Source organism: Pithys albifrons, chromosome 9 (assembly GCF_047495875.1).
Source record: "Pithys albifrons albifrons isolate INPA30051 chromosome 9, PitAlb_v1, whole genome shotgun sequence".
Classification (NCBI taxonomy): domain Eukaryota; kingdom Metazoa; phylum Chordata; class Aves; order Passeriformes; family Thamnophilidae; genus Pithys; species Pithys albifrons.
This window is the reverse complement of record NC_092466.1, coordinates 21,116,057-21,138,646: the sequence shown is the minus strand read 5'-3', so window position 1 is coordinate 21,138,646 and position 22,590 is coordinate 21,116,057. Positions and strand designations below refer to the sequence as shown.

At 50.2% G+C, this 22,590-nt stretch overlaps 1 protein-coding gene across 1 annotated transcript in view; it reads right to left on the bottom strand.

The window, feature by feature from the left end:
- PITX3 (paired like homeodomain 3) overlaps nucleotides 1-19,388 on the bottom strand; it is a 28,464-nt gene extending 9,076 nt beyond the window's left edge. The window contains exons 1-2 of the mRNA XM_071563677.1: nucleotides 19,206-19,388; nucleotides 4,785-4,925 (exon numbers count right to left, since the gene is read on the bottom strand). Of these exons, the coding sequence (XP_071419778.1) occupies nucleotides 4,785-4,893 (109 nt within the window). The 5' untranslated portion in view covers nucleotides 4,894-4,925; nucleotides 19,206-19,388. The remainder of the gene's footprint in view (nucleotides 1-4,784; nucleotides 4,926-19,205) is intronic.
- Between the last annotated feature and the right edge of the window lie 3,202 nt (nucleotides 19,389-22,590).

Genomic DNA, 22,590 nt, shown 5'->3' with positions numbered 1-22,590 from the left:
GGCAGGCCTCCAGCAAGTCTCCTTAGAGAGCCCAGTTCTGACTCTAAACATGGTGTATACAGTACAGAGGAGACAAAGCAACACTAACAGCAGGATTATGCTGTCTCTAACATCAAAAGGAAGCTCAATATTTTCAATGATTGTTGTAGCAGAGGTGAAAAGGTGGAAGTAACCATCTCCGCCTGTTTTCCCCACAGTCTGGGTGCTATTTTTAATGAGACCCCAGAGGTAACAACCCAAACCAGGACAGGCAGACCAGACTGAATATACATTCACAATGAAATTCATTGCTTCTGATGTTATGACAACATAAACATAGTATATTAATAAAGCAATTTTGATTCTTCTCCCTGGTACTAAAGAGAGCATCAAAACAGGCACATGGTTCCCCATGTGTCGAAATATGAACAGGCCCAGATACACGATCCACATGAATACATCAAGCAACATGGTAGTCAGGGAGTTTCTGTACCCAAATACACAAAATGAAATTGTAGTTCTGACTTCTCTCTCGTGCCCCACGTTGGGCGCCAAAAGATGTGCTGGTTTGAAGGTGAACCAGCAGGGGAAATGAACTCACCACGAGAGAGATTATAAGTCAGACCTAAAATTTAATAATAATATTACAATAACAACACTGACACACAAGGGAGATTGCTTTCAACTCACAATACCCCAGCAGTATAACCCAGTGTCCTGGGGCACAAACCCAAGGGGGTTTGTTTGCCCTTGTGCTGAGACTCCTGTGGCTCCCCCAAGTCCAGAGCAAAAGGAAAAGAAAAACCTGTTGGTGCAGGCGAGGGCTGTGGTCTGGGCGAGAGCGGTGATCTCCTGCTGTCGAGGTCCTGCTGCTGCTCTGGATCCGACGAGAAGGCGCTGAGGTCTTCTTACCCACCACTTATGTACCCTCAGGGAGCACTCAGTCCCTCCCCCTGGGCGGGGACTCACACAATGGGTGATTAACTCTGGGAGCCAGGGGTTGTTGAGCTGTTGATGGCCCATTAGCAGCTCCGCCCCCCTCAGGCTGGGTGTGAAGTGATAATGGCTCCCTGGGCAGCTGCTGCTAATGGCCCATTGTCCTTGGGGAATGAATAGAGGGGGTGGAATACACAGGTTTGATCACCACCACACAGGGTTAGCTGGTCCCTCCAGCTGAACTAGGACACCCCTTAAATGAACATCTCAAAACTTTGCAGTGTTTACACTGGTGTCTAACTGAAACATACAGCTCAGCCTCCTCCAGGGCATTGAGCCCATGTCTCAATGCTGAACTTTGGGCTGCCATGGCTGGTGGGCAGGCAGATGCTCCTCTGTGCTACAGGCCCTTCTGGTGCTGTTGGTACTCTGCAAACAGGGGCAGAATGTAGTTATTCTCCACAGATGGCCCAAGTGCTCAAATGGCACATTTTCTTTTCATGATGGAAGAAAGCTATCGCTTGTGTTTAATTCTGCCAGGAATCACAACAAGTCTCAAAGAAGAAAATTGTCCCAGTGAAAATAAATTTTATGTTCAAATCCTCCTACCTCTGATCTAGAAGCCAGGTGAAGTATTTCCAAATGAAAGTCAGGTCTTCAGCAAGAGGGGAGGTGTCCTTTTACAGTGGGAAATAGTCAGCTAAATTAAATAGAAAGTATTGCAAATGGCTCCCAAACTGTTCGTTTCACTTGGAAGAATAACTTTTAAAAAAATCTTGGCATCACTGCTGAAATTCAGATTTTTGTTTGGTTGTGGTTCTTCAAGTGGAAAGCTTAAAAGAATTCCAAGTCCAGAAAAATCTGAGCATGAAGGTGTCTGGTAAAGCCCCTTAAAATGCAGGGAGGTAAAACCAGCAGTCTGGAATATACTGCACTGACTGAAACAATGTGGGTTCCCCACAGGCTCCCCACCACCCACTCCTGCTTCTGTGGCACATCTAATGCTATCCATCAGCAGCAATGTGAATGCAAGAAGGGTGAGATGGCCATTGCTCATAGCAGCAGAATGTACACTGGTTCTTCCAAGCAGGAAGGTGCCATGTCCTGTTCCCAGTGCCAGGACTAGCTTGTGTTTCTACCCAGGGTGTACCTGTACAAGAACTTTGTCAGTGCACTCTTGAAACAGGCGAAGCCATAGGAACTGAAAAGTGGAATGAAAGAGCTGGATGAGATCTTGTGGTACTCTTCTCATTTCCATGAGCATCTTTTTGTGGGGATCCCATGTTCAGCAGAAGTCTTGGAAGAATGCTCTTATTGTCAATTTTTGGATAGTGGTTCTTGCCAAGAAGATAAATCTGATTTCTCTAGCTCAATGCTCTAGAGCAGTGTTGGATGAGGGAGATCCATGCATTATCCATCTCCAAAACATTAAAAGGCGAGTGATGCCACCACATCTGAGCTAGTTATTAGGAATGGCTTAGTACAGAACAACTGACAACAATTGGTTTTTTTGATGATATGCTGTGCCTGGGTTAATTAGGAAACTGATTCGTACAGGGGATATGTTCTCACCGGAGTGCCTGACAAATGTTCATTTCCAAAGGGACTACTGTGAAGCAGGAGGCTCTGCCCTAATCAGGAGCTCCTGCTCACGACTGCTCTTCTTCACACAGGAAGAAACTATATTGAGAGTGAAGGAGAATGGAATGAAGGTACTCGCTTGTGGGCTTGTGGGCTGCATCTGGGTGGAAGAGATCTCCAAGTATCTTGCTATGATATTCATCTTCTCAATACCTTCTGGCATAGAACTTTTCATAAATCTTGTTAAATTTAAGGAGACATAGGAATCCTGACTTTGAACGTGGAAAAATCTCTACAGTTACAGGTTCATCTTGTCCTCTTTGTTTCCATATCTGCTACCTGTGCCTCTTTCTAAGCATTGCTTATAGGGAGTGTCATCTTTTCTGCTTCTTCTCTAGGCAGGGAAGAAGTGCACTCTGTAAATGGTGCAGAGATTTGACATTGCAGTGGGGACCAACAACACAGCAATACAGGGAAAGAAGGGAGCCCACAGAAAGGATGTGTGTGCCCTGAATCCGTGCTGAGAAGCACAATATGGGGAGATGTAGGGCAATTCTTTACCTGCCTCACTCCTCATCCTTGCTCTCTCCTGACCTGTGCTGCCTGATGAAACCAACAGAACGGAGTGTCACAAACTGTTCCATACAAGCAGTGAACACTTGAGATCCCTGAGAGCTGTGCTCAGACAAGCAAGGTTTGTGTTCACTTCCTCATGATCTCTTACTCTGTGGATGGATGAATGAAGCAGGGCCAAGGAGAAGTCGGGAGGCTGCTCCCTTGAGAAGAGTCAAGAAGTGCCAGAACTGCAGCCCTGCTCTGTCCTGGGCAACCCTTGGCAGCCAGCTCTGCTCTGCCTGACACTGCTGATGCGTGGCTGCCATCAGCCTCTGGTACAGAGGCACAGGCTTCCAGCATCAGCATGCAGGTAGTGCTGACCAACACTCACCTCACAGAACCATTTTATTTCTAGACCACTTAAGACAGTGCGGAGTGATGTAGCCAGGCATCCAGCATTTATTGTCACCCAAAATAGGTTGTGGAATATATCTAGTGCACATTCGCCCACTGAATGAAACGACTGTGGTCATAGCTGGAATTAGCTGCTCGTGCCAAATGGAAAAAAAAGTCAGTGCCTGAATTGGCAGTTCTGCAGCATGACAGGGTGGGCTTGATTGGGAAGGCCACTTGAATGGAGATGCTGTCATGCATCCAAAGCAGCTGACAAAGAGCCACTAAGCTTGGGGATGTGCCCAACTAAGGTACAAGTGCAGTGGGGAATTTGGCGGGTGGATTCTCTGATCATAGTTATCCCTGCATAACTCCCTTCACGATATTTACTCCAGGGAATTTTAATCTGCATCATTAGACTTATTAACTTTTGCACACAGGTGAGCCTGAAGGCTTTACACGAAGAGCAACAGGCTGTCCCCAGCACTCACCTCCTCTCATGCTGGCACTGGCAGGAGCAGCTTTGCATTGTCCCAGAGTAACAAGGGATGGAGCAGTCACCGGACAGATATAAAACCCAGGGGAAGCCATTGCATTTGGTAACTGAGTTCTGAACAGGTGTGAATGGTGATGTTTTTTATTCAGAGCCTAATAAAGAATGCAACAGGCTTGGGGTTTGTTCAGCCTTCGGAAATGGTCAGAGGCACCTCCTGGGGAGAGCAACAGCCCACTGCAGAGCCTTGTACCAAGCCACAAGTGAGCAGGCCTTTTCAGTTAAAGCAGGAGCAAGACAGTGTTTCCCTTCCTTCTTATTGCCTGAACCTGGGAAGTTCTGCCCAAGGTGTACCTTTAGCATTGAAATTTTAAACCTAAACAATTTAAACTCAGTTTAAAAAAAAAAGGGCAGTTTAAAATTAGGGATAGCCTTCTGTGCCTTGGATAAGATTTCCTGTGTTGTGGGAAGAGCTCTCCTGCTCTGGGAATCCTGTTCAGGCAAATACAATAAAATCTTGATTGGACTGTGATCTGGATGGCCTGGCTCCTGCCTGCCATGAGCTGTGCTCTCTGTGAGCAGTGGTTTCCTGTAGCCAGGGCCAGGCAATCCCATGGCCGCTCTTGCCCTCCCTACAGCTGTCACTGGAACCAATATGCACCCCAATGCCTTCTTCCTGCTTGCTGGGACAGCTATGCTGCCATGGCATTGTGGAGGCTCCCAGTACAACAGGAAGCTCAGTGTGTCCCTGGGAGCACTGCATGTGGCTCCTGCAAGCCACTGGCCACCCAGATCTACCCACAAGGACAGGTCAGGGTCTTTCTTGCATCTTGCGCCTTGCACTCACCGCTGTGGTCCTGCCCTTTGCAGCTGTGCTCGTGTTGAGGAGTTCCAGAGTCCGAGAGAGACAAAGCTGGGCTGCGAGCCTCTGTGTCTGCCAGCAAGTTGAAATCCATGGGGCTGGGATGGGTAGTGGAGGAGGAGGAATCTGTAAAACAGCAGTGACAGGGTGATCAGGGAGATGAATTTATGTGTGTGACCTCTCCCCACACCTTCTGGCAGGGACTTGCCAACACTTAAGGAAAGGTCTAGGAAAAGCAAAGGATCTCTGTGTGATCCTTGGACCCCTTTGAGTTTCCTGGCTGGAAAATGGACATACTGGGCTTTCTGCTGAGCTTCCCTATAAATCAAAGATCATCTAGTGACACTTCTATTTGCAGCCTTCAGAGAAAGAGCCTCCAATTTATAGGTGACATTCAGACTGAAATAGCAACGCCGGGAGCATGCTGTGTAATGGAGATCTGAGGAAGTGGTTCTGGGCCAGCCAAGGGCTGTTAGCACCTTCCCCAGTCATCCCACCTCTCCCATCCTCCCTGCCCAGTGTCCCTCCTCTTTCTCTCTTGCTTCTCTGCAAGCTGGTCAAGCTCAATTAAAGCTGTTCAGAGAGCACTGTGTGCACACATCCCAAAAGAAAAGCACTCCTGTGCCTGGCACTGATAAGAAGGCACATCTCCCTGAACAGCCACTGCTACAAGCAGGAACCCAGGCAGTGAAAGGGGACTCCTTTGGGGTACTTAAGGACCTCTGGAACCTGAATTGACACAGGAATCACATTACACGCCCTTGGGTGCCTGGAAACGAATGATCCTGGCTGCAGAAGCAGCTCGCTTCCAGCTTTAGGTCATCCTGACTGAAGGCTCCCCGTGTTCCCTCAGGTGACTGTTCTGTATGGGTGAGCCATCTCCCCTGGCTGAAAGCATTCCAACTGGAAAGCTGGCAGTGTTGCTACACACAACTGCAGGAACCACTGTGACTCCTCTGCCACCTCTTTCCACATCTCTCTGTCCCAAGATCAATTATTCTCATCATTCTCTTATTTGCTTTCTTGGAGCCCCTGGGCACTGTATTGCCCAGAGGAGCTCAGCTGAGAGCACCACTTTGTTCTGGACAACACTGGATGCTCATGAAGAGGCAGGCATGAAGTTGTAAGTGCTCCAAGTCTGGCCACATCCCCTTGGAAAGGTGAGCTGGCCCTGTGTTAGCCCTTAATGTGAGTTTTGGATCATAACCCTGCCAAATGCAGGATGTTGCATTGTCACCAGTGCATGGTTTATGAAGGCTGGATCGCTTGGAGGGGACCACAGCAGCTTCTGAACTTTGGCTACCTCCAGCTGATACTTCACCTTCCCAGCTAGGGATCCTCTCCCTCCAAAACACAACAGCAGCTGATGCATTGTGCCAGGATATGGGACCTCTGGGTTTAGGAAGATTTTGATCAGATGTTTGGACCTTCCGAATTTCAGGTGGAGGTCAGTTGTGAAGACTGGATTCTAGGTGGTGAAGGACTGCCCAGCCCCTCAAATCCATGCGTGTCAGGGAGGAAGCATGCTGAAGGCAGTCTGGACTGTGCTACTGTTTAGATATGTAAACGAGAGATTAATCCCATAGCTGTTGCACCTTCTTTGGAGGTGGATGACAGTGACTAAGAATGTATTTTGAGCTGTCTAAAGCCTCCTGTCAATTTGTGCAAGGCTGCTGCCTGGGCCCTTTGCAAGGCAGATCCCCATACCTGCAGCATGCTTCCCAGGCTGTGGTGAGAGGGCAGGGAGCTATTTCTAATGTTTGTCTAGCTGGCTTCTGCAGCAGATCTCATAAAATTCGTAGCAGTTTTCCTTGCTCTCCCCTATGCTTGATCTCCATTCCCAGCCTTTCCCAGGTACCAGCAGATCTCTCTCAACACTGGCCTAATTTAGTGCACTCCAGAAGCAGCATCTAATGAAGGTACCTGGTGCTGGTTTCCCAGACCTTTGCCTTGCTCTGAACTTCGCCTCTCCCGTGGGAGAGAAGTGGCAGGATGCCATCTTTGCCATGCAGCTGGTTTCCATTTCCACCTCGTGGCAGCCTGACCTTTGATGTCTGCCGGCTGTGTTGAGCTCCTGGCAGCAGCAGGGCACAGCCCTGTTGCTTTTTGCCATGTGTACGTACACGAAGTGATGTGACAGGGACTGTGTTTTCTTTAATACCTTTGCATGGAGTAGGGGGAGTCCATCTGCTACTGATATTGCCATGGCTTTTAGCATTACTCTCAGAATTATGCAGAAACGCACAGTGAATTAATTCCATGGATTAAGTCTTGATTAAGATGTGTGTCACTTTGCTGTCTCAGAATTTATTAAGAGCCCTTCTTGAGGCTGCGGCAGATGGAATTTCTGCCCAATGTTTGTAGATGATAATTTCCCCTCTTCTACAGCCATTTGCATATGATTGCATCTGTCAAGCACAATTTCCTCTCTTCTAGGGCTTGACTCTGTACTGAACTAGATTTAAGGAGGAATTCAGATTCCTGGCTAGCTGTAACTCAAGGACAGTGTCCTCCTGTACAGGGTCCTGTATGCTTTTTTTGGCACATCTTGCATTGCTTTCACCTGTGCAAACTAGAGTGAAGACAGAAAAACCAGGGGGGAGTATCTTACAGCTGTTTTCATAGGTGTAAATGACAGCACAAGGTACACGGCTATTGAAAATTCATGCCCCATACTGGACTGCACCAGTGCAGTGGTTGCAAGGTTGATCCAAGCTGCTGGACACATATAGCATGCTTGGCCTGCCCCAGAGATACAGTGGGCACCTAGATTAAAACTGGTATTAAAGTGCAGCCAGTATTCAAGTTGAAACTGGGAATTGTGGCTGAGCATAAGTTTGCTTTGTGAACTGAATTTAAAACCAGGAGGATTTCAAAGAGGAGATGTTGTATATATATTTGTAATTGCATAACCTATTGCATGTGCCATTTGTGGTGGCATCAAGGAGTACCTTCTCAGTTCATTATGAGCAGATCATGGAGAAGCAAAAGCAAAGGGAGGTAGGGGATCTGATCACCAGTTATAAAAGCAGGAAAAATGTAATGGAGACAGCATTGTGAGCTCTGTAACAATGTATTTACCCAAAGACAACCCCATGCTACTGACACAAAAGACTTGTAGGTATTATTCTAGATTATAGTCTTTTCAGATTCAAATAAAGGAGCTTTCTTCTACATTGGCTAGATCTTGCTGTAGGCAGAGATTTTAAGAAAGTCAATCCTAAACCTTTGTGGCATTTCTACTGAGTTGTTTGCCTGGTCTTAAGGAGTTACTGATATTGGCACCTCAAAAACATCTTTAGATAAAATAAAATTTATCATCTTTATCTGACTAATTTTCTTTTAACATAAACAATCAGTTTCTTTAGGAACAGCTTCTGTACTAGCACCATGCAGCCAGGCTTGCTCAGAGGCTTTTGTTTTGTAAAACTAGCCATGGCTCCTAGCCTGCTCCAGCACCTGTAACTCTTTGCATTGATGTATGTTATTGCTCCTGAGATAAAATTTCCCAAATCTGTAACAAACACATTTCTTGTTCCAGTCAATGCCTGTGTGCATCCTCTCCTTGGTGCCCATGTGAAGGTGCCACTGCCACCTACACAAGAGCCTCCAGCCAGACAAGGAGTTGCCATCCCTGCTCCACGGGCATGGCAGGGGAAGAGAGCAGTTCTGGCTCAAGGCTTTATCTCATTTCAAATTCACACCGTTTCTATTTCTGCATCAGTTCCTGGCTGCCCAAGCCAGGGCCATTGGGGCAGGAGAAGGATGACATCCTACATGAGGAGGACAACCTTGTTTACCCAAAAAGAGAAATAAGGGTCCCTGTGACCCCTTTCCTGGTTCTCAGTAAGGTGCAGTTCCATCACCTGGAAGCAAAGAGGCCTTTGCTTGGTGTTTGTTTGTTTGGGGGTTGTTTCTTGTTTTTGTTGTTTGTTTGTTTTGAGGGGGCAGGAAGGAAACATAAAGGTTAACTTCAAGTCAAATAAGGCTAATTATAGGGGTGGCTTTTGTGATGTGGATGTTGGCTGTTGAGAGCTGCCTTCATACTGACAAGTGTGTGCTGCTTGACACTGCACTACCATTGGGGAGCAGGATACCTGCTGAACCTGCTTCAGCAGGTTGATCTGGAAGGGAAAAGCTGTGTCTTGCTTTGGCTTCCCAGGGGTATGCAGTGGTGCTTCAGCAGGGACCAGATGCTTCAGGTCCCTAGGCAGCAGCACAAGGACTGCTGGTGACCTAAGGCTAGGAGGGAAGCCCTAAGCCAGCCTCCTTCCAGCAGATCAGCACGGCCCTGTGGACCTGTGAGCTTCCTCCATGGTCTGTGCTTCTGGATAGGGCCATGATGGCTGAGTCCTCAGCTCATCTCCACAAAATGTTCAGGGTTATCCCTCAGGCTTAAAGGTGCTCTGCAATCAGTCGGGGCAAAGTGTTCTTTCTTTCTTCCATTCCCTGAGGTGAAGGTATGATGTTACACTAGATTCTTAGGGTCAGAGCTGTCCCTTCCTGCTCCATCAATCGCAGAAGTCAAACTGCTGGGAGGAACCTGCAGTTCCTGATGGAGTCTTGCTGATTGCTTCACTCCTCTCATGCTCGCACTCCTGTGTGCTGGCTTGCTTTTAGCAGAGACAAATGTTTGTGACTCCATTTAACTGTATATTTACAGGAAGATGATCTGCCTCTATACTTTGGACTCCATGAAGGGCTGAGCCAATGTGGAACTGTCCGTGCCTCTTCCTCTGCCCCTTGTCAAAGAGGAAGTGGCTGAGGTTGTGCCTGTTCTCTTCTGGAAGAGCATTTCATCCTCTGGACACATGTGTTTGTTCAGGGGATGGTGCCATCAGAGTGTCTGCAGGCTGAGATTTCAAGTGTCACACCTGCACAGCACATGAATTGCTCAGCAACCCAAGAGCCTCTTTGCCAGCCAACACAAGTGCTGCCTGTGAGGGACTCTTTCCCTGCTGCTAGAAAGCAAAAAGGATGTGACATTGAGGCAAGAATTAATCTTTGTTTCCTTGAGACTATAGAAATAAAACTATGGGGAGACCAGGGTCACCCACTGCTAAACATCTCAGTGTAGCTTTAAGTCTCTAATCTTAATGGAATTGCAGCAGGAACCAAGAGTGACCATTAATCACTGGAAGATAAACAGCAGCAGCCAAACGGTGACCCAGAGCACAGAGCCATTATGGGATAGGAGAGCCAAGCTGCCTGCCTCCAAAAACATCAGGCTGTGCACAGTCCCAGGCTGGCTGAGCAGTGCTTTCGAGTGCTCACTCCGAAGTAGATCACTGACCTCCAGCAAGGGCTGAGTCACGGGTTATAATAAACTTTATTTCTCGATTTAGTCCCTGCAACTGGGCACTAACCCCTGAGCTCTGGCACTGGGTGGTTTCGTAGCAGTGTGTGCTGCTTTGAAGCCTGGAACATGGTTTGGGGGTTTTATTCCTCCCAATCATAGGAATTGCCAAAGCTCCCTGAGGCACTTAGTATCTTTGCTGTCAGAGCAAGTTGCCAAGCACTGCCCTACACATGGTGTGGGCTGCAGAACACTGCCAGCAGTGCATGGTGCCATGCAAACCACAGCAGCCCCAGACCCTTGCTGCCACAGCTGGCAGCATATGCTGGCTCTCTGACAAGGGGGTCTAGATTATTTCTCTTTGAATGCATGGTTCTATGAAGAAGTTTCCAATAATGTGAGGTGGAAAGGGAAGGTACTGCCACTGACTTGGTTTATGATGTAGATAAAACTACTTGACTGTTCTGGGACCTTTTCTTTCATCTCAGAAATCATGTTAACCAGCTGGTGGAAGTAATGAAGCAAAATTCCTTTAAGTGCTTTCAGATCTTCAGATAAGAGGTGCTAGGAAAACCCCCAGCCTTGCTGGACACTGTCTAATGCACTTCCTGGGGGCTGGTGGCAGCCTGCAAGGTGAGAGCAAGCTATTCACTTCCTTCATTTCGATAGGAATTTCCAGCTGCAGAGGAGGGTGATGCCTGAAACTTCTGCTCTGGGCAGCAGAGGGTTAATAGATTGTCACAATGAGGATTACCACAATGGAAATGTCCCAAGGATTGACAGTTCCATACTCATGTCCACAGCAAAAAAAGCCCACAATGGAATGTGTCCCGTTTGCGTATTTGATGGGCCAGGCCGCACTGTGCCTCTGTGCCATGGGAGTGCCCTGATGTCACCATGCACTGTACATGGCACACCATTCTCCCTAGTGGGTATGTCTGTGGCCCCTGGACCAGTGTAGACCCTGCCAAGCTAGAGCATTGGGTTCTGCAGAGACAGGGCAATGTGCTTGGACTGGCTTAAAGCAAGTTATTTGCACTAGTATCTTTGGACCTCAGTGCTGCCTTTAGCCTACCTGAATAGTTTCTGCAATCAAGAACAAAATTTGGAAATTAATTTCTAATCCTAGCACAGCAGAAAAGTCCTGCTAGACTTTCCACAAAGTTGTTTCTTTCCCTAAACTAAATATCCATACTTCTTGCATTCTTCTAAGCATTGTACAGCAGGTCTTGTTGTGCCCAGCTGGGTTTCCAGTAGCCCTTGGCTGCTCAGCCTCAATGGGGCTTTAGTCTCATGGCTCTCTAAACCAGGATTGGGATTTTCTTTCTGACAAACTGTTTAGTTATATTAATAAAGCTATGCTTTGTTATGGCTTATTTTATTTGTTAGCTATCCGGAAAAAAATAAATCAGCAAAGAGTCAGTTTTGCAAATTTCAGTTGCACGAAGTTGCTGGTGCAGTGTGGCTCCACAGTGCAGGGGTGCTGGGAGTGAGGGCATGGTATGTAATTATGGGTGAAGGAAAAGTCCTTCAGAGAAATTAATCCCCTTTTTTCAGGGGAGGGAGAAAAGAGGTTGATTTCAGTAAGAAATTCTGTCTGTGAAAAACTTGCAACCAAAACAAAGAACCTGCTAAAGTCTTGGCCTGGCCTGAACGCACTGACCCTGCTCATCCCCGCCTGCCCTTGCCTACTCCCGCAGCCCCATCAGGCTGGGTCCCAAGTGACCCATGCCACCAGCAAGGGATGCATCTGCATGACAGAAACAGCTGCACAGCCACAGCAGACAAGGGACTGTGATCTCCTCTTGCAGAGCCAGGGGTGAGATGAGACAGTTGCAAGCCAGGATCCTGGGCAGGGATGAGAGGTGCAGGCAGCCTGCCTGCAGCTCAGGGCCGGACACACGCAGCTCATACAGCAGCAAAGGCCACCAGGGCCTGGCATCAGCAGATCGGTATGTGTTGCTGTATTTATTTGGGTGATTGCATGAATTTGACTAATTATTCTGGCAGTCAAAGGAAACTGGCCTGATTCCTGTGGGGGCTGTGCTTGGAGAAGCTGGGCAGAGTCATTTCTATAGCTGTGGCTGTAAAGTTGGCTCATTTTAGGGCGGCCCAGATAGCAAGATCAAGGACTGGAGCCCTGTGACTCCAGCCACTGTCAGGAGATTTGTATGCAGATGGAGGGGGCAGTGGATGACTCAGATTTTATCAAAGATGTAAATGATTCTCACAATTAGTAAACACTGCTCAAGCAAGCCCCTAATCAAGTGGGTGATGCAGGGGGTTGAAGGTCAGGAAGGATCCCATGCCATCAGCATGTCACACCCTTATGGCTGTCTGACCTCAGTGCACTGTAGAACTGACAGTGTCCACCATCCAACAGCACTTCTGCTGGAAATCCTTTCTGGAGAAGTCTGACTTGATCATAAACATTTGTTCTATGACAAAACTTGGCAAAATTGGCAGCTAGAAAGAAGCTTTTTCTTGGAGAGGTGGTGCTAGGTCGTTTGAAAACAACCTGTGAGAGCCTAGAGGGTTGCAGAGCTGCCAAGGGAAAAGGGGTGAAGGCCAGGAGTGCCGTGATGGCTCCACCAGCCACCACGGCCACCGAGCAGCTCTGTTGGTTAAGGCAATGAGAGCTCCGAATGCCTGGATTTTTCCGAGGGATGTGATGTCTCACAGCGAAAACCCACAGCACCAGAGGGAGCCTATGTCTGCTGCATCTGACTGTAAAGTTTCCTGATGATTTGTCTTTTTTTCCCCCCCACGAAGCAATTTAAATTTTTTTAACGCTGTCTGGCAATAAGACCCTTGCAGGACGAAGGCTGCTGTGAATAAAACAAGCAGATGATCTCAGCCCGCAGTATCCCTTCCCTCTTCCTTGCGATACTGCAGCTGGTAGGGCTGGGGCGGGAGGCTCCGGGAGAGATGCGGGAGCTCGCTCCCCCACACACTCCGTCTTTATGGACCTTGCAACACGCCCTAAAGGTCAGCCTGTTTACCCAGACACTGTTTGAAGGGGGCGAAGAAGGCGATTAGCAAATACTGCCCGGCCGATCCTGCAGCAGCGGCTGTGCTGGGAGGATCGGGCCCACGGATCGCCGGGTTTTCCTGCCGTGCACCCGCAGCGAAGTTACATTGTGGGTATCGAGGGCAAAGAGAAAGAGGGGGGCAAGCAGGGGGGGCTGGCAGCCCTTCTCCCGCAGCCACTCGCCCAGGTGCCCCACCCGGGCCCATAGAAAAATGTCCCATGCCCCTAAATCCAGGGGCACAAAAGACGTCTTAAGCAGCAAAACCAAGAGGTTTGACTTTGGGGATCCTGAAATGCAGTATGCTGCCTAAGGACAGTATACAGTCTGCCTTTCCTTTTTTTTTCTTGTTTTTTTTTTCCTCCCTCACTCCCCCGTTACCCCGCCAAATCCTTAGTTTTTCCATCTGCTCGAGGCCACATCCCATGCGGAGCCTTGGGAGGTAGGCAATTTGGGCGGGTAGGAGAGGAAGCTGCAGAGCCCTAATTACTCAGCCAGTCTGGCCCTCGGGCGATCCCATCAAAGCGACTCGGAGAGAAAAGGGACGGGGCACGGGGATGTGAGCTGTCTCAAAACGCTTCTGCCTGGGTCACATACCTCCCTTCGACGGGCAGCCGGGGCCGGGGCTGTGCAGGCAGAAACGCATGTGCCCGCCTAGCCCCTTGTCATCCCGAGAGCAACCTCTCTTGCAGCTCCAGGGCTAGGGAAGGGCTTTATAGCCTCCCACCCTGACCTGGGACTAGGACATACCTGAACTTAAGCACCGGGTTTTTTAAATACCGTTACTAAAACCCACCCAACACATACTAAGCTGTGAAGCCCTGCTAAATGGGACACGAAAGTGCATATTCTACTTTAGTATTTCTCCCTAGTTAGGTTAGAGATCCATACTGAGACTGACCTTTATGGCTCAATTAACTTACCATAAAGATCTAGGGTTTTTTAATCATCCTGGTACATCCAATCCTCTAGAATATCTTATTTATTTTATTTTGGAAGGAACCCTCCCTCCATTTGCTTTAAAAAATAGCCTTGCAGTAAATGCAAGCAAAAAAATCCCCAACTTGTAGAACTGGAAGCTGGGATATTGTGGCACCAAAAATAAATCTGATGGAACAAAAAGGGAATTTCATGTGGTTTTCATTGTCAAGTCTAAGCTCAGAAACAAACAGGAAATAAAAATGGCTAAAACAAAAGAGATTTCTTTTAAAGTGTGTTCAAATCTAAGTGGGGAGCTGCTTTATGTGGGAGGGATTCTATGTTTATTTGTTTTTCAAAAAAAGGAGTAAATAAAAATGCCCACATGCAGACAGGTCAACTTGATTTACACTTAAATCCTCATGCTTCACAATGGCCATTTATAATCAGCTTTTTAAAAGAAGATTAGACTCATATAAATGGCAGCATTGGAAGGGGGAGAAAAGATGATGTGTGGTGGGAAGGATGCCTCTGCTTTAAATGAGGTTGAGAGGAAGAAGGAACGAAGAGGGAGAGAGGTGAAAGTAACTGCAAACTTTCCAGTCATTCATTTTATTCCATCTTTGTATTTTTCCAGTTGTTGCAGGCAGCTCTGTGGGTGCTGAGCCTTCCAGCCCATGCAACACCATTGAAGCTCCCCAGGTAGCAAATGAGTGCAGTTATTTAAGAAGAGTAGCCTGTGGGATCAGAACTATGGGATCTAGAGTGGCATATATGCTATACTCTCCCAGTAAAAGTGTCTTTTACATTTGGGATTGTGGAACTTGTTTAATAGGGGTTTACAAACCGGTGTCTCAATCACAGTAGCTCTTACGGTGATTTTGAGGGTTCAATATAGTTCAAATAGGACCCAGCTCCCCCAGGCTGGGATCAGCTGAGATCCCCAGCAGCTGCTTTAGCCCCATTAATGCATCTCTGAACATTTTCAACAGTTAAAAAGTCAGATGGACAAAATTAGTAACAGTTTCTGCAAATCCAGCTCTGGTTTCCCTCCTCTTTTGCACTACTCAAAAGAGTGCACATGTTTATTTTCTGGTGGAGCTGCGGCTTAGGAGATAGCAAGGAGCATTAGATTGAGGGTCCAGGGGGTGGGGCAGAAGGTGTTTCTAGCTCAGGTCAGGTAATTCTGCCAGAGGTCAGTTTCTCCTCTGCTCAACAAGGATACTTCCCTTCATCCTACAGCATCCAGAGATCCAACTATGGAAAGGCTAGGAGGCTGTCGAGGAGAGAGATGATAAAGCTGTTCAGAAGCATTGCTTCAAGCTTGAACCTGTACCCTGCAAATCAGCAGGAAATTTCCTATTCGTGTGCACAGAAAGGATTGGCCCCCTTCCTGAATCTGCTTGGTAATACTCCAACACTGATGGGAAAGGAAGAGAGAGACCTCCCTTGCTCACTCTTCATCTCTTTTTAAAGTCTAATCTCAGGTATGTTTCTCAGCTTCTGCCCAGCTAGATTTCCCTAATTCCTTCCTGGAAACAACTTTTAATAGTTAATTTTCACTGAAAACCAACAGATCCACTGCTAACCATCCCACAGGAATTTGTAGCTCTGGCCAGGCCATACCTGTCCTCCTCTGGGGTCAAAGAGAGATGAGGATTTCAATCAAATCCTCTCCCATAGAAGCAACCCCCTCTTTGCTGAGTCTGGCCCCAGTCCCTTGTGCTGCTAAGCTTCCATGATCAGCCTGTGGACTCCCTTAAATGCCCCAAGGAAGCCCAGAGCTAATAACCAGCTTCATTCAATTCCCAGTCACATTATTATCCAATCTGCCAGAGGCATTAATATTCAGAGGTGAGGTGGGAGGAGGGCAGGGGTGCTGGCAAGGGGGAGCAGCACACAAAGGGGAGGAAAGGAAGTGTGGCGGACTGGTCTCAGAAATCTTCTTTCTCCAGCCATCTGAAACCCTAGCCCATTTCAGCTGGGTGTTGACAAGAGAGGGTTCTTCCAATAGCCTCAGCACTAAGTTCAATGCCAGCTGGTGGAGGCTGTTCCCCAGCCAACAGCAAATGCCCAGCCTTGGCACAGCCTGATGCCCTCACCCCTGATGGCCCACGGCAAGAGGGAGAGCTTTGCCCCCTCTGTCATCGCACTCTAAGTAAATAGCAATCTCCCATTTTTAAACAGCCAGAGAAGTAGCTGAGCTCCACAGAGCCACCATAGCCTCCTGTTTCTGACCCTCCTCCCTCCATGGCCCCACAGCCTCATCCCATTGCCTTCCTGATGCAGGGCACACAGCATAAGAACAGCAGTTCTTCCCATCTGGACTTCGTTCCCAGCCCAGGTACCTCCCCTGTCCCCAAAGCTGGGGCACATATGCCAAGTCACGAGACAGACCTCATGTCCCCAGCTCATCTCATCTTCCTTTTGGAGCGGTCTCCTAGATCAGGTTTCTGGCTTTTTCTTTTTGGCAGTCTCCAAAGTCAGCCTCACCTCTCAATCTCAAGGTTTTGGGTAGCATCTGACAGAGGGAAGATGCCATTCTTTTTTGACAGCTCTCTGTAGGCTACACTAACCAATACTTTTGCAATCCTGTCACAATTTGCAGATCTATTAATTGCCTGAATTAAGCCCTTATAGAAATGTAATAAATATAAGTGAGGCTACAGTTTCTCTGACAGAGATTGTTACTGTTTTTTAAATGTCCAGTGCCTTGGGCAGGAGACAACTCAGAAATATAGGTGGGCTTTCATGGGGGGAACCTGGGCTGCAGGTCAGGTAAACCCAGTAACTACAGTAACAGCAGCAAACCCACCACCCTTGCCCAGACCCCTCTCTAGACTGCAAGAGAAAGACGTTTACCTTGTGAGAGCTCCTTGTAAAGAGTACTGGGCATGGTGCGACAATTTGTTAATGAGAAAAAAAAAATTAAAAAAATTTCAAGTCCTTCTCTGCTTCAGCAGACATTTACAAAGACCGAGAGCAGCTATCATGCTCTGAAAGTCCCTCAGGAGCCAGCAGGCAGCTCTTTGTCCCTCACAGTAAGGCATCACTAAAGCCTGCACAAACACCCATCCTTTCAGCTCACCGTCAGGCTCACGGGCTTAAGAGGTGGGGCCGGGAGCCAGAGAGACCCTGATCCCATCGCCAAAAAGGTCTTCTTTTCACTGTTTTTCAAAGGTGGAACAGGAACAGAGGTGACACTCCTGAAAGACATCTTCCTGAGCAGTTGCTTTTAGCATCTCCCGAAATTGCAGAGGAGATAGAGCCATTTCACCCCTGGTATCCTCCAGGCTACGTGCCATGTGTGGAAGACCCACAAGCTTGTCTGGGGGATGCCAAATTCCTCTCTCTGCCTTCGGCCCTTGTCTCCATTTACAAAGTGAACGGATCGTGGGCCCATCGATAGGGAAACTGCCTCCCTCGCAGGAGAAGGAATGGGGAAGCAGATGAGGGACTAGTTTTGATTCTTGCACCCCCAGCTCGAAGCATCAGCCGGGTGCGGCGGCCGGGGGCTCACCCCCGAGCTCTGCCGGGCACCAGCATTCTGCAGCAGCGTGTTCCTCTGCGGCCGCCACTGCGGAGCGGAGCTCCGCACCCGGTAATCCCCGGGTCGGGCGAAAAAGGGGCGCGGAGCCCCGGCCAGGGAACCGCTGTCCTGAGCTGGCCAGCCCCAGCGCGGGGGGCTCTGGCAACACCACCAGCGCCTCTCCAAGGCCCTGGCACTGCCGGGGCGGGGGAATCCAGCCCCCTCCCCGCTCGTCCTCTCAGCTGTCCAGCCGCGGGGGCGCCGAGTGAGAGGCCGACAGGTGTGTCCCGCTCGGCGGCATCGGGCCCGCCGCCGCCCCCCCTCCCCTAGCCCGCTCCAGCAGCTGCGGCGAATCGCGGGCATCGGCCTCCGCCTCGGCCGCCCTCCCCCGCCACAGCCGCAGCCAGCCGGGACGAACCCGTTCCCTACTGCCGCTCCGAGGAGGGGTTTGAGGGAAAGGATAAGGGGGTGCTGAGCTGGCGGGCTGGCCCTTCCCCTGGAGCCGCACTCGTTGAGCGGGGAATAGCCCGGTGAGAGGACGGTACCGGGCTCCGTCGGGCGCCCGCTGCAGTCTGCCGGGCTTCTCGGCACTCAGGGGGACGCAGGGACGCCAATTTGAACCGTGTCCCCGGCGCCGGGGAGGCGGAAGAGCCCGGGAAACAGTGCGGAGGTCCGACAGCCGGTCCTGCCCGCAGCTCCACCAGCGCTGAGCGGCCGCGCTCCGCCGGGACGGCTCGATGGCCCCGGCAAAGCCGCCGCGCGGGTCGGCGCTCCCCCTTCGCGGCTCGACCAGGTCTGTTATTCCCGATCGGGTGCCCGGAACCCCGTCCGCCGGCGCGCCGCAGTCAGCGGCATCCCGGGGCAGGTTCTCTCCGTCCGAGGGGGCCGGCTCGCCTTTTCCCCGGCGCTACAGGGAGGTCGGCTCTGCTGTAAACAGGAGCTAGCCCGTTACATAAATATCATTTATCCAACTGTCCAAAACCCGTCGGGCTGCCTTCCTTTCCCCGGCGACGTCTCGCCGCCTCTGCTCCCCGCGCCCTTCTCTCCCGGACCCTGAAGACAGCTGAGCCGCAGCGCCGTTATTTACAGCGAGTCCTGGCTAATTTAAACAGCCCCTGCCCCGCTCGCCTGAGTGGAAAATGACTAAGTTTAGTAACGGCGAGAGACTCCGGCAGCGCTTGCCGGGAAGGGGCCCGCGACGGCCCCGAGGGGACGGCCGGGGCTGCGGCGCCCCAGCGGTGGCGAGTAGGGGACCGCCGGGCCCTAGAAGGACAGAGCAGTGCAAGCGCCGCGCCCCACCGTGCGGGCAGCGCTCCCGGCAGCGACGGAGGGCAGTTCCGCCGCGCACAGCCCCGGAACCCATTTCTGGACGGCAGGGCAGGGCCTGATCCGCCCGCTCTCACCTGGCTGCCGTGCCTTGCCCGCAAGAGGCGACAGAAGCCGGGTCCCGCGTGGGACTGGGGCTGTCCCCGTTCTGCCAAGTGGAGCGCGCCGAGCCGCGCCCGCCGGGGATGCTCTTACTCTGCACCAGCGTCGAAAAGGTTATGGCTGGCTAGGCTAGTACGGAGGGGCTGGCTCATGCAGAAAGAAGGGGAGAAGCCCGCCCGGAAGGCCAAGGCCGGAAAGGCACTTACAGCAGCTCCAGATGAGGGCTCGGCCGGGTGGCCTTAATCCTGCGAGAGGGGCGAAGCTGACCCCCGCCCCGCGGCCCGGGCTGCTCTGCCGTTGTCAGAAAGTAAATTCCTCCGGCTCCCCGGCCACTCTGCGCCTCGCTGCTGGCCCGCGGCTCACAGGGAGGGCGGAGGCGGAGGGCGCCGGCCGAGTGCCTCCCATTCACCCTGGCCATTCACTTTATGGCGGGCGGCCGGCGCCCCCCGCCAGCTGCACCGGGCGCCCCGCTCCCGCCCGCCCCATTCCAGCTGCGCGCCCGCCGTCGCCCGCCCCGTCCAGCACCGCCCGCCCCGCCCCCGCCCCCGCCCCTCCCGCCCCCGCCCCTCCCTGCCTCCGCCCCTCCCTGCCTCCGCCCCGCCCCTCGCCCGCGCTGACCAATCGCCCCGCGCTGTATTTACATAGGGCCGCAGTGCGGCTCTCGGATTGGCCAAAGCGGGCGGCAGGTCCCGCCCTCCCCACGCCGGCCCCGTCCCGTCCCGGCGCGCCGGGCAGGGTGAGCGGCGCGGTGGGTGCGGGGGCATCTCCCGCGCGGGGACCGGCGGCGCTGCCACCCCGGGGGCACGGACGGGGTACATATGTACGTGTGCACTGACATACTGCTGTTGCCGCTGCAGATACTGCGTGCCCTGTTCAGTGCTTGGCGAGCTGTAACCCTGGAGGCTGGGTTGAGCATCCTCTCCGCTCAACACCGGCGCGGCGAGCCTGTTCGGGTTTTGCAGTTGGAGCCACCAGCCAGATAGAAGTTTCTGCGGAGAACCAAGTTCATAGTCGGCTGCTGGAAGCGGCACGATGGAGAGGCAGTTGCAGGGCATGCTTAATCACAGGCCAGTTACCGCACGCACTGTTGCGGCTCTTGGCGGTACTGAGAAGCGCTTCCCTGTCGTTATCGTGCCGCTCCTCCCGGGACATGGCGGCTGCCGGTTGTGCGGGAAGACATGACCCTTCTGCTCGCTGATGGCTCTTTGGGAGCCCAAATGCGGCTTGTCAGTTTCGGCTCCAGCCTGGCTCCCACTGCAGTTCATGGCAAAATCCAGGTGCAGGAAGGCAGGCTGCGATCCCTCCGTAAGTGTCCCCAAATGCTTGTTCCAAACCTTGAACCTGTTTGCGCACACATTTCACTTCAAGCAAATAGGCCCCCTCTCTCCCTGTGTTTACAAGGAGAAGTTTGTAGAAGTCGAGGTTGGCTGTCCTGCCGTGGATGCCTGAGCCCAGGGGAGAGTTTTATCCCTGCCAGGCTCTTACGGAGCTGGATGCATGATCCTACAGTCTGATTTTCTCGAGGTCATTCCCATGTCAACGTGCTCTCTGATTTATGATGCCAAAGGTCACCGTCAAACTCTTCCACTGACATATTTTAAAGATTAGGAAATAATGTTGTGAGAATAGGAGTGAATTTTAACCCTGGATGATTTACCAGCCATATTTATGGAGCTTGCTAAATGCATAACATGGCATATAGACAAGTATGGGAAGACAAATTCACACAAAGTAGCACAGTATGTAAAGAGAGGTTAAGCAGATACAGGCATTATGAATTACAGTTCAAAAACATGCACAAACACGTTAATTCAGTAGAAACACAGAGAGTTTAAAAGGAATCACAATGTTGACACACTTATGAGAAATTACCCTGGTTTTTTAATGGTAGTAATCTAGGGCTCATGTTTGCCTTACTGCTCTTTTGTCTGCCAAAAATTACAGCAAGATAGACCACATCGTTTTCCAGCCCAGATTTTAATCCACCCCAGCATAGGCTCGTCTCCATCAAGAGAAGCAGACACAGTTTAACAGCACTAGCACTTTCCACGGGACAGTCTGTCTCTATCACCACATGCTACAGGGAATCTGAAAACCCTGTGCAAGGTCTGCAGCAATGAAGGGACCTTATTTTGAATTGCCTCCCTCTCCCTCCAAACCTTTCACCATCAGTAGCATGCAGCAAATACAGTTAGTGCTTACACTTACAAGTAATAATTAAACAAATGTATTTTTAGCTATTTCCCTTGGGCACTATGTCACAAGCTTGTTCCCTGTGGAGCACAGTAAGAAGACTGCTGGATTAAACCATCCAGGGACCTGCAGTAGGAGTCTGTCATTAAGGCATCCTCAATGCAACTGCTGGATTAACCCCTGATGGGTTTTTTGGGAGGGAGGGCTCTAGTGCTCCTCATCGAAATATAGATCTTGCTACTTAGTGTCAAGACCTCTTGTCTGTAGCACATCTTGTCTTGCCAGCTGGAGAATTCATTGCTGATGAAGAGACTAAGAACTTCACCTGGATTCAGGAGACAGATGTTACTATTTTATATAAAATAAAATTAAAAAAAAACCAGAGTGAATTTGATTCATGTCTTGGCAGAGAGATGGGATATGAAAAAGGAGTTAATTACCAGCATCTTAGACATCCTTAATTTTTCACTAGCTGGGAAGAGTTTGTTCTCAGAGAAAACCCTGTCTCTGTCACAGGCAAACATGGTCCTTGTGCTGGATGGGTCCACTGCTCTTGGAGAGTGGCAGAGTTGTTGATTGTTGATCATGGTTTCCATCTTTGGGTCTCAACTGATCCTTTAGCCATGCTGGGTCTGTGCCATCAAATGTCTTCAAGATCAGGACTCAGGCCTGAATTTGGCTTGGCTTCTATGCCAGAAGGTGGCCTAGGGAGCAGCGGGTAGGTTTGATGTGCTTGTGGCAGCCAGGGCTCCCACTGCAACATGCTCTTCTAGTTGGCATTTGCCAAGCACTATGGGCTTCATGCCCAGGTGTATCACATAGCTGTAGTCCAGCCAAGAGGTGACAAAGATATAACTAACTGAGCCTGGGTTGCTCCTGCCAAAAAGGCATGATTTGCCTTGGCCAAGAAGAGACAATTAAAACATTGGGAAGTTCATCAGGAGCATTTCATGTCACTGGGAAGTGCAAGAGTTTCAGAGACACAGGCTATGTAGACAAGCTGGCAGGATATTTTAGCCTTAGAAGGCTATAGTATAGTTTTTATAGCTTGTGTAATTTCCAGAGGAGAGTTTTAATACTTCTAATTGTTCCAATTTAGCTTCAGTTGTAGGTGCTAACCTGAGTGCAGGTTGTGCCAGATTCAGCACATCAGTTTTTCTTTGAAGAGCCTTCAGCTGGCTTTGGGCTAGCCTCTACCTGAGCTTGCTCTGGAAAGGAGCAGCTGCTTAGAAACATTGTGTTCTACATTCAGTAGCATATTTTGATGCTTAAATTTGGGAAGAGTGGCTGCAAGTAGTTTCTAGCCATGACAACTGCTTGTACCTTCTGAGACAACTCCCTCTTTCTGCTCTTCTTCTGGAGTCCTTACTAAGCCTCTGAGAAACAGCAAAAGCCTCC